At 40.8% G+C, this 12,402-nt stretch overlaps 1 protein-coding gene across 1 annotated transcript in view; it reads right to left on the bottom strand.

Moving 5' to 3' along the window:
- Window positions 1-12,402, bottom strand: part of arhgef19 (Rho guanine nucleotide exchange factor (GEF) 19) — a 30,942-nt gene that overhangs the window by 6,162 nt on the left and 12,378 nt on the right. Inside the window, exon 2 of the mRNA XM_072449472.1 lies at window positions 215-911. Coding sequence (XP_072305573.1) covers window positions 215-890 — 676 coding nt within the window. The 5' untranslated portion in view covers window positions 891-911. The remainder of the gene's footprint in view (window positions 1-214; window positions 912-12,402) is intronic.

Here is a 12,402-nt window from a genome sequence, read left to right as displayed (position 1 = left end):
TATTATCACAAATTATTCTATTTTCATTTTTCAGACCTCAATGCAAAATAAAACATTATTCATTATCAAATGTTATTTAGTATGGTCATTTACACATACCATATTGTATTAAAACAAAAATTGTGAAGAAGAGAAAACAACAACATATCAGTTCTGGACAGGGCACTAGTCCCAGTGAAAGGTGTCCACAGAAAATTATGACAGAGAGACTTACGCATGGACTTCTCTTTGAGTGAGCCCTGTGATGTCCTCCTCACTAGAGTAAAGGCCTCTGGAGTCTCAGGGGAGGACGGGCCCGGAGAGTCCCAGAAGTGTGAGCTGGAATAGAGTGAGGACAGGGGCAAAGACAGAGGCAGACTGAGGGCGGTATGGAGGGGCCGACACACAGTGGTGACCTCCCGGGGTTTGTCAGAGAACTCTGGGACGGGAGACAGGTGTGGGACAGGGGGCTGCTCTTCTTCCTCACACAGAGGCTCAGAGTGTGTGTCCGTGTGGTTCAGGAGCTCAGAAGGGGAGACACAGAGGAGCTCCTCGGTGTCAGTGTGAGAGGGAACAGTTTGTTCGGAGTAAGTCCTGTGGTGTCCGTTTCGTCGCTCCTTCAGGCTGTTCACAGAGTGTTTGAACCCATTCCGAGTCCTGGGGGGGCTCAGTCCGCTCCCTTTGGGCAAAAGTGACGGCTGCAGCTCGATGAATGCCAGCGTTTCCTGCTGACACACGGCCACATGTTTGTGATGGCACGAGCGGAGCAGTTGTCTGTCCTCCTGCCCCTCACTCGGGGTCTGAGTGTCTCCCGAGCCAGGGATCCACATGTTGGGACTGTCTCTGTAGCCAAAGGGCTGAAGGTGAGGCTGGAAGTCAGGGAGGGGAGAGAGTCCATACCCCGGGAGCATGACGCCAAGGGATGATGGGAACTGGGGGACAAGAGCAAAGAAAAGAAAAGAACATTTAGTAAATAGTAGATTCAGTTTTTCAGTCAAAACAATAGGAGAATGACACACAAAGCACAGGTGTGAGACGGCAGTTACTCATCATAAAAGCACAGGTATGTTTGTGCAACCTGAAGATTTATTACAGCACATTCCACAAAACAAAAAATACGAGCCATGTGAGCCATTCCAAATACTTCAATTACCACCGTTATTCCACAATATACACGGTTTCATTGAATCACCTTCTATAAATGAAATAGAGTCAGTATTTTAGTGTCAACAAACATGTCCTCGTAATAACGTGTTTGTAGCTTCAGCTCTTTGTACAGAAAGTATAATAGTTCAAGCACCAAATGGGTCAACGATAACCCTCATGGAAGCATCCTTTTACAGACAACATGCAAATATTACACAAAACCCCTTTTCAAAAAACACTGAGGCATTTTTATTGTATAGAGGAACCAAATCTTGAAGAAAGCTGTGAAAGAAAACTAGCATGTTCTTCTAAATGTTTCTAATGCAGCACTTATCCTGCAATCAAATATGGCTGACTGAGCACAACTCCCCACCAGGCTCTGTGTCACCAAGAGATTCCACAAGCGCGACCGACTGTTACGCACCAGCTCCAAGAATATATGACACGTGAAGCGCTTTACAGCATGATGCACGATTCATCCATTCAGAGAGACTAAGGACAGAGGACCCTGGGACATCGTCCCTCGCCACCACAGACATTGTCTGACTTCATCGCCACCACAGACATTGTTGATTCATTTCTCCCTGTGGCCCTCAGAGGCAACTGTTGTTGTGATTTTGGGCCTTACAAAAATAAATTGATTTGATTTGATTTGATCCATTCACTGCACACATCACTGAAATAACAGGATTTCTTGTGGGGGTAAAGCTATGAGGTCACTAGGTCATGCAACCAATTTGGGAAGATCAGATGAAGGGCGTGTTATTAGAGGTGGGGAAAGTACCAGGAATACACATAATGCAAACCCCACACAGCAAGTTTGAGAGTTGAACCTAGGACCTTTTTCCTGAGAGATGAGAGTCTAATAAGTGTTGTCAAAATACTAAAACTTTGATAATGCAAAGGCTTGATACTCTATACCGTTTTGATACTAAACACATCATGCTGATACAAACATTCTCTTTTTAGACAACAGACTTTCTTTATGTAACTGTGGGGTCTGACACTAGTTCTGATAAAACTCAAGATCATTCTAATATTGCTGAGGAAAGGTCAAATGTTTCCCTGTTTATGCGATTTTTTGACTATTACAAATGAGCGGCGAGTTTTGATACTAGTTTTAATATCGATTAGTATCAGATTTGTGATACTTTTGGCCACTGCACCGCCTTGACTGTATCGTGAAAGAGGACTGCAGTGATATACAGGATGTGGCGGTGGTCCGGCCAACACAAAGATAACTCCAGTCTGGTGTAGTGTGTCTTCCTGCTCTAATGAAAGAGTGCAGCACACGGACCCCTCTATTTAACAGCTCCCATAGGGCAGACAGGATACCACAACACACACACACACACGGACCAATCGAAGGAATCAAAGTCCGGACAAACGGGGAAAGGGAAGCCAGGCTGAGCACTCTCACCTCTAACCCGACACTGCCTCGTCCATCAGCCGCTGTCGGGGTTAGTCGGCCTGTGCGGTTGAATATTGACAGTGAATCGGGCTCATAAAGTAGTGCCGCAGACATTTGTTTGAACAGCACTCCTGCTTCCTGAACAGGTAATCCTTAACTGGCCTTTAAACACCAGCTCACAGCAAACAGTAACACGCGGCGCACTCAAAGAGCTTCCACACACTTCACAGGGTTTTACAGTACAGACAAAGCCAGGGTGTTGTTTCGGGAAAGTCTGCAGCAAATCAAACATGTTTTTAAAAAGTAGCTAAAATCATAACTACCCATTACACTGACTACACAGTATTTATTTGGACACATTTTGTTATAAAATGTTGGTAACTGAAAAACGTTCTTTAGTAAACTATTTATAAGGTGTTGATAAGCACTAGTTATATGTTTAAAAGCACTTAGACAATCACTAGCATTTGCACATGGCTTATAATAACAACTAATACAATATGTGCATTAATAAACCAGCATTAATACGGCATTAATAAGCTGCTTATCAAACTGTTTTAAATAAAGAAGTCATAAATGTTAGAAAATGCTTAATAAATACAAATAACTAGTGCCTATCAATGCATTATAAACAGTTTACTATGGTTAAAGCTTTAACAAAATGTTGAACTTGAACTTCTATGTAATGAAATTTTGAAATAATGTTGAGATAGATTGTGACTTTGCAAATTCCAGGTCAAAAAGACAAAATATCTAACATTTTACTCTGCATCATGAGCAAATGTCTTAATCATAATCAGAATTGATGATATAATTATGTAAGTTTATGTAGCACAGTACTTTGTTTGCCCACAAAATCTCACGTGCTGGAGGCGGTAAATGTTAACATTTTATCTCGCTATCTGTTTGCTCAAAAGTACACGTGCAGTGGTTGTCCTGGATACGCAGTAATGACACCCTTTTATGGTGATTCATTTCAGAGCTATATGACTGTGGCACAGTAAACCTTTATGGCGTACATACATTAGACAGACTGCAGTACACCTGAGTCGTTTAATCACGCTACAATAAAAGTCAACTGAGCGCTGCACTCTGGGCCCCGTTTGCATTCAGTTTGTTTGTCCAGGAAATCAGAGTTTAGTCTTTATATAGGGCACATGTGTACAGTGCTCTGGATATGAGGCTATTCAAAAGCCACACCTGCTCCCGGGGCGGAGGAGGCAGGCGCACGCTGCTATCGCTGAGCCCCAGACACAAACGGCTACCTGTTTGTGCGCAGGACAAAGGCAGCTTTATGAGGGCGAGGACACCTGAGAGGCTGTGGGAACGGCAGCACAAAGCTACTGAGCCGGACAGACGCACCATAGTTTGGATCCAGGGCCGCTCCGCCAAATCCCACTTTAGATGTACAGCCTTACCTTCTCTTTGGGCCCTTTCACTCCAGATTAAACCAGCATTATTTCCAACTTTACTTTGGATTCACGCTTAAAACATGCATATAATGAACAATGCACCTTATAATCTCCATCATCGTAAATCATTGTCTTTGGGGAGAATGTGTGCGGATCAGATAAATCACAGATTACTCAAAGTGAGAATAAGCCACTTTTATCTGAACTTGAAAGCCTGCCGGGTCACGTGCGGCACATTCCTCGCACCGATACAATTATATCACAGCGTTTAAAATTCGATTGCCAGAGGTGTAATTTCCCCGGTTGCGGCAGGCTGTTATTTGTGATGGTTATGGACTTTGCTGCCGCTGTTGCCCTGTAATTTCACTAGGCTTCAGTAAGACGCCGTGTCTGCGTACGGCCGCTAATGAAAAGAGCACTGGCATACCTTTAATGCCAGCAGCCACACGGAGAACGTTTAGAAAGAGAGAAACGCTCATCCATAATCAAGAGAGTGATACCAGAACCGATGCGCAGAACAGAAATGAGATCCGCAGACATTATGGAAGTCAAACTGAGGCTTTTTCACTGCAGCTGGAAACAAATAGGATCAGCCCAATAAAGACGCTTCTATGGAGTTTGAGAAAATACAGGTCAAAAGTGTAGATTACGTCAAATGTTTTAAAGTCGTTCTTGAGTTGGTGGCAAAATAGTGGTTTGAGTTTTGTTTTCGATAGAACAATTTATGATTGAATTAATAGAATTAGTTAGTATATTTGTTGTATGGGGATTTGTAATGCACACAAGTTTACTGAATACTATAAGCAGAAGTGGAAAGTGGAGCCATAGTAAAAGTTTGAGAATTCTAACCGTAACCCTAACTCACATAAGAGTAGAAAGTATGTGTCTGCTTTAGCTTTTAGTATAGATAGGAATGGACAAGTAAAACATATAACAATGTGCAAATACTGCTACCAGATAATGGGGGGAAAAAAGTATTCTTAGGGTAAGTTCAAAACTAAGGCTGTAACTAATAATTTTTGGTTAATTTATTAATCTAGCTATTATTCTTTCAATTCATTGATTAGTGTTTTAGATTGTGACCCGTGAATATGAGGATAAAGCTAAAGTGAAGGTGTGTGAAGACATCCTGATGGAGGATATTTAATGTCAAAAGAGTGTTTCAATCAAAAACTCCAAATGTACACATTTCCTGTGTTATTTTCATGTAATTACTAATCTGTCTGAGGCAATAAACCTCTTCTCTCAGCACATGGCATGTTTTGGACCCTATGATTGACCAGATAACAACCGTAATAAAAAAAACTATTAAAGACTAGTCGATTCACTTCCACTGTTCACAGGACTAAGCAGTGAACGTGTGGTAGAGGGAATTATGATAAGCATCTTTATGTTTCTTTCACAAGCACCGCAGAGCTAGCTGTGATTCCACATCCAGGTGTATCAACATTGTCATTTTATTTTGTTTATTCTGTCTAACCACTAAATAGTTTGAAGGGTGAGCCAAAGTTCCTACATAAATCAACCAGCAAACAGCCTTGGGGCTCTGGAGTATTTATGCAATGCTCTATGATAGTATTTTACACGGCACATGGGTTAAAAGTGACAGGCCTTAGAACTATGGAACTATAATAATAAAATAGATCTGACTGTAGCTTTCACACACATAACAACATGTTTTGAGTCAATGTAGAAAAGCTAATACAGCAATAGTCTCACATTAATAAATTGCCTTCAAACTTCAACTGACAACACTCACATCTTGGCATTTAAATATTACCACTATATTTTAATAGTATATTGAAACCAACAGAATACATTGAACTTCATTGTTTTGTCTCATGTAGGCCAGGTAATTACAGAGATATTAACCATGAACATTGTCAAAATGTTTGTATTTTTTTTTTTTGTATTACGGTAGTAAATTCTCAATTTTATGTACACCTTATTTTATGTATTTTGCTATTATCATTCTTCATTGTTGTATGTTGCACCAATACCGACAAAAGTACCGGTAAGTTCTTTGCTTGTGAATTTGGCAATAACAATGGCAATAGCACAAATTGTACTATACTATATTGTTCTTTGCTGCTCTCCACTTCAACATTAGTGAATGTGGTGATGTCACATGAAAGAAACCTTTTAGAGACGTTTTAGTCCTGCTAAAGCTGGAGCTTATCCTTGTGACTATGGGCCTTAAGTTGGGCACAACCTAATATCACATTATATTTGCGATTATTTTGTACATAAAATGGTCATATATCAGAGGTGTTTGCTCAGACAGGCTGGAGTGTCCTCACAGTGTGGTGAGAGCAGCTCATGTGTGCCTGTGACTCTCATTCGTCCTGGGTCACATTGGACCACTAATTACCTTCACTGGTCCAAAGACTGCAGCTTTGTCCTGCCAGACAAGACATGACGTCACTCTGCGTCACTTCAGGGGAATCCGGGTTCAGGGGACAACCCACAGGACCCTGAGGACTTTCTCTACACAGATTTAGAACTGTTCATCTCAAAGACAGATGGAGATGGACAGAGGAGTTTTCAGTTTAACCCTATTGTGTAAATATCTCTACATACGTACATACTGAATATACCGTAATAAGTTTATTTTTTTACCTTATTTTATTAGTAAATTCTTAATTTATGCATGCTATATCTGATTCTATAGAAGTTGCTATTTTTATTATTTTATTATTCATTGTTTTATGTTGCACCTTGATACAAGTTTTTTTTTTTTTTTAATTGTGGTTTGGTCAAAAACAAAACAAAAGGTGCTCAACATTCGAGCACAAAACTAAATTCGAGATACATTAATGTTTTTTGACCTGGTGTAGGCAGAAGCCAAGGCTTATTGTGCCTACCCTTCTCTCAAACGCTCAACATTGGTGGATATTTTATAGTTCACAAGCCACAGTTTATCAACAAAAACAACACTACATAATACTGGACAGTCTGCTCACAAGTATCCTCCCCAAGCATTCAAGGTATTATAACAAAGCTGCATTTTCATTCTGCTAAATATTTTTCTATGATTGTTTCCTTAAAGATCCTTTTAAACAGAAATAAAGAAATGGCATTTTTTAATTCATCGCAACAATTGTTCCATAATTTAACTCCTTTACTTGACAAACAATGTTCCCTCAGCGTTGTTCTCACATAAGGTCTGTCAAATATACACGTTCCCCTTAAATTATATTTACTTTCCCTCTGGGTAAACTTTATCCTCAATGATGTAGGGACTTGATTACATTTAACTAAATACATAAATATAGCAGTATACAGGTCTACCAAATCATAAAATTTTAAAAGCTTAGAATGAATGAACAAAGGGTGACTCGGCGAATTATAAGATGCATGATTGATCAGTCTAATGGCCTTTTTTTGTAGAATGAAAATTGGTTTGGTTCTAGTTTAGTGTTTCCCCAGATCTCAATACCATATGTTAAATATGGAGTAATGAGAGAACAGTAAAGTAAATATAAGGCATTTTTGTTCAAAATATACTGCAATTTGTATAAAATTGCAATAGTTTTTGACACTTTTTTCAATACATTTTGTATATGTGTTTTCCATGAAATTTTGCAATCTATGATCACTCCAAGAAACTTAATATAATTGACTCTTCAATTTTCTAACTATTTATTTTGATTTTGACATCATTATCTACATGTTTGTTACTGAATACCATAAATTTTGTTTTATTTAAGTTCAATGATAATTTATTTAATGCAAACCAGTTGTTTAGTTTATGCAGTTCTCTCTCCATCACCTTCACCAACTCCTTAAGATTATGACCTGAGCAGTAAACTGTGGTATTGTCTGCAAACAAGATCAAATTAAGAACATCAGATACTTTTTGGATATCATTAATATATAATAAAAATAATTTTGGGCCCAAAACAGAGCCTTGTGGCACCCCACAACTAATTTGCTGACAACTAGACTCTGCTCCCTTCAGATGAACATATTGGAATCGATCCGATAAGTAATTATTTAACCAAGAATTTGCTTTTCCCCTAAAGCCATATTTTTCCAATTTTTGTAGTACAATTGTGTGGTCAATTGTATCAAATACTTTCTGTAAATCCAAAAATAAACCTATTGTATGGAGTTTTTGATCTAATGATTGGGAAATATTTTCAACCAGATTAACAACTGCCATCCTTGTGGACCTGTGTGCTCTAAAACCAAACTGATACTCATTCAATATATTGTTAACTTCAACATAGTTATCTAATCTTTTAACAAACAATTTCTCTAATATTTTTGAAAATTGTGAAAGTAAAGAAATGGGTCGATAATTACAAGTCAAATGTTTGTCACCGCCTTTGTACAAGGGAATAACCTTTGCTATTTTCATTTGATTAGGAACAATTCCTGTTTTAAAAGATTGGTTACAGATGTGAGTAAATGGATTGACAATATGTTCCATGATATTTTTGACTAAAAACATTTCGAACCCATTATTATCTGTTGATTTTTTGTTTTTACAGCTCTTCACAATTTTCAATATTTCATTTTCATTTGTTGGGTTTAGAAAAAATGAATTTACACCTTCATACGTGACCCCAATCTCCATGTCATTGTTTTGAGGGGGCACAATTTTTGTTGCCAATTTATGGCCAATGTTTACAAAGTAATCATTAAACTCATGAACAATTCCCTTAATATGACTTATTTTGTCATTGTCTTTGTTCAAATAATTAGGATAATTATTATTAGGCCCGAGCGCCACAAGCTGGCGAGAGGCCTATTAATCTCGTAAGGCCGTGCGCACGTAGTGCGCACGAAATCGAGCGCGAAGCGCTCGCCCACTTCCAAACACTCACTAACGCACTCCTCCACTAATTAGTAGTAGGAAAATGGAACATTACCGTTGTAAACGGGCGAAGCCCGTGCAAAAGTGCGCACTAAACGAGCACTTCCCAATGTAAAGCACTCATTTGCCCTAAATACCTCACAAATACGTTCCCCATCTCTTGCATGTTCCGTACATATAAGCATGTAATGCAAAAATTGAACATTATTACTGTATAGAGGGCCAAAAACACAAAGTGGGCGGAGCCCACTCAAAATTAACGAAAGTACCCGTCAGTGACCAGGGACCCACACCATGAGGTAGGAAAGCGCGAGCGCTTTCTGAAAATGTATAGTTTATGATATTTGAAAAATGGGAAACATTGTTTTCGCATCGGAATATTATTAGGCCCGAGCCCCAGCAGGGCGGAGGGCCTATTGCTCCCGCAACTGTCTGACAAAACATGCGGGCGCAGCCCGCATGTTTGGTACCCCTTCGCCCCTGGCAAGTACAGTGAACTAGCCCATGCCGAAGGCATGTATCATGCATACTTACTCCTGCTATGACAGAAATATTCAACAATGAGTGAATGGGCGTAGCCCATTCACTCATTGTTGACAACAGCAGCGCGAAGCGCTGCATTCCTCCAAAAACCCTCCTGGCATCGTCCCGTACGCGAGAATCCATGCCGCAGGCATGGGCCATGCTTGTATCTGCTCAAATCAATGGAAGTCTATGGGGAGTGGGCGGGGCATCCCGACGGAATAGGGAGTGACGAGCGCGTAAGCGCTCGTAATGATGATTCCACCCCATGGCGGCATGGGGAAGGCTTAGAGCTTTCAAACGATGTATAATTTGTAGTTATAGTGGAAACGGCTATATTGTTTTTGCTAAAAATATTATTATTTTTTTTTTTTTTGTTCTTCATCTGCGCTTTGAGCTCTAATTTGACCCCCTGAACATGCTCAAAAACTCACCAAACTTTGCCCAAAATACAGAATCGGCGAAAGATTTTGTTTTTTCTGGACCATTTTTTTTTTCGTCAAAAAATGGCGCGACAGCGCCACCGACAAAAGTCAAAATACAAGATAAGATAAGATAAGATTTTCCTTTATTGTCCCACATGGGGAAATTTCATTGGTGCAACGCAGGTAGATACAGAGGTAGATACAGAAGAACAGATCACTTATAGGAAGTCTGAAAAACACTTTCAGTAGAAGATCTCCTATAAATAAATAAAAACTCCCATAGACAAATAAATAAATAAATACCATTGCATGTGATCCCGACAGTAATTGCACATGAATATGTGTCACGACAGCACATAGATTGCACATGAATTTCACAGTAATTGCACATGAATTGCACATGAATTCCAACAGCAATTGCACATATGACAGAATTGCACATCAGTATTAGGTTAGGTCAGTATTGCGACGGGATAACGTGACGATCTCCGGGTAAGACGACTGTTCTCCGCAGTTTCATGAGTTCCTCCTTTGTGTAAACGCGGTACGGCGCCGGCCGGGGGGCGGGACCGGAGCCGGGGGGCGGGGCCGGAGCCGGGGGGCGGGGCCGGAGCCGGGGGACTCAGAGCCAAGACACATCGCAACGACACGACGAAAACACTCAATCCAGCCGAACAAAGTCAAAACAAGTTAATTTAAAGCGATTCCAATGCGTGTCCCGATCGTTCGTGAAGTTCCTCTTTCATATAAACGTGTATATAAACGTGTACCGACGACACGCCGTACTTTAGCGCGGCCGGAGGGCGCGGGGGGGGGGCTGGTGGGCTCGCTCGGAGCTAGCTCACGTCACAACAACACAACGAACGCAACGAAAAACGCTCAAATCCAGCCGAAAAAAGTCAAAAACAGTTGAATTAAAAAACTATTCCAGCGCGTGTCCCTATCGTACAGTAAAATAGAAAAAATATACTAACTATATTTACAAAATATAGGAGATAAAGCACAATAAGTGTGAGAAAGAAGAGAGAGCGTTTACACCGGGCTGCCAGCTGTACCAGCGCCTTATGACGTAATCGATACATTGCCCCTATGGGAGACGCCCCGAGGTCAACTTTGTCGTAGAGCTACGAAAGTTGGACAACATATTTTGAGATATTGCAATTCTAAAAATTGCTCCCATTTGATCAAAACGAGTCCGATTAGGACCAAATTTAAATCAGTTGTTAAACTTTTAAGTTTGGACCAGTTTAGGATGACAAAATTGAAATGGGGGCGATAGCGCCCCCTACAGAGTTGCCTTTGAGTGAACATTGATGGACAAAAACTGGTTTTACACAAATGTTCCAAACTTTGCCCAAAATTCTATTTTGGGGTCCCGAGCAAAAGGCCAATCAAACTTATGCCTTAATTTTTACGGCGTAGCCGTAGCCATGACGGAAACCTCCCATGTTATCCCTATGGGAAAATCGCTAAATCTCTCGAATATCCACATTTTTCTGTTTCACACTTTAACGAACTCCTCCTAGGGCGTTTTGCCCACCGACCTCAAAATCGGTGTACGTTCCCTTGACAAGTGGGGCATCTAAAGTTATCCAAATTTTAAGGATAACTTTTACGGTCTCTGTGCGACGGAGCCGCAAACGTTTCCCTGAATTCTGACTATTTGGCCTTCAGAGTGGCCTATAAACAATAGAGTTTTTCCAAATTACATGATATTTTGCACAAAATTCTAATTTGCCATCCTGATCATAAAAGTATGAGAGCCAAAGTCATATTTTGTACGGCGTAACTGTAACGATGACAGAAACATCCCATGTTATCCTTATGGGAAAATCGAGAAATTGCTCAAATCACCACATTTTTACGCTTCACACTTTAACAAACTCCTCCTAGGGTGATTGCCCGATCAAGCTCATATTTGGGGAAAATCATCTACACAAGCGGGGCATCAAAAATTATCCATATTTTGATTTTAAGTACTAGGGTCTCTGTGCCGTGGAGCTGCAAATATACTATCACAAATGGGAAAACGCCAAATCCTTGAAATGTTCACATTTATGCTTCACACTTTAATGAACTCCTCTGTGGGCAATAGCTCGATCAAACTTTACTTTGGGAAATATCATCTACACAAGCGCGGCATCAAAAGTTAACCATATTTATATTCTAAGTGCTACGGTCTCTGTGCGGCGGAGCAGCAAATTTGACTGACACTTGTGTTCATTTGCACTGGATATGCCATGTCCAATGTGTCGCCGTCTGTCAAGTTCTTTTTTTAATTCAACACACAATAAGGGCGCCATCTTTATCAAGTCGAAAGTACAGAGTCGGAAGGCCGGCGGCCCGCGAGGGCCGTTGGATGCCGCTTGCGGCTTTAATTAGGCCCGAGCCCCAGCAGGGCGGAGGGCCTATTGCTCCCGCAACGCTGCCGAAGGCAGCGTTGCAACTGTCTGACCAAACATGCGGGCGCAGCCCGCATGTTTGGTGCCCCGTCGCCCCTGGCAAGTACAGTGAACTAGCCCATGCCGAAGGCATGGATCATGCATACTTACTCCTGCTATGACAGAAATAGTCAACAATTTGTGAATGGGCGTAGCCCATTCACAAATTGTTGACAACAGCAGCGCGAAGCGCTGCATTCCTCCAAAAACCCTCCTGGCATCGTCCCGTACGCGAGAATCCATG

This window comes from Eucyclogobius newberryi, unplaced genomic scaffold (assembly GCF_026437365.1).
Source record: "Eucyclogobius newberryi isolate DKJ021-1_F unplaced genomic scaffold, fEucNew1.0.hap1 SCAF_17, whole genome shotgun sequence".
Classification (NCBI taxonomy): Eukaryota; Metazoa; Chordata; class Actinopteri; order Gobiiformes; family Gobiidae; genus Eucyclogobius; species Eucyclogobius newberryi.
This window is presented reverse-complemented; position numbering and strand designations above follow the sequence as displayed.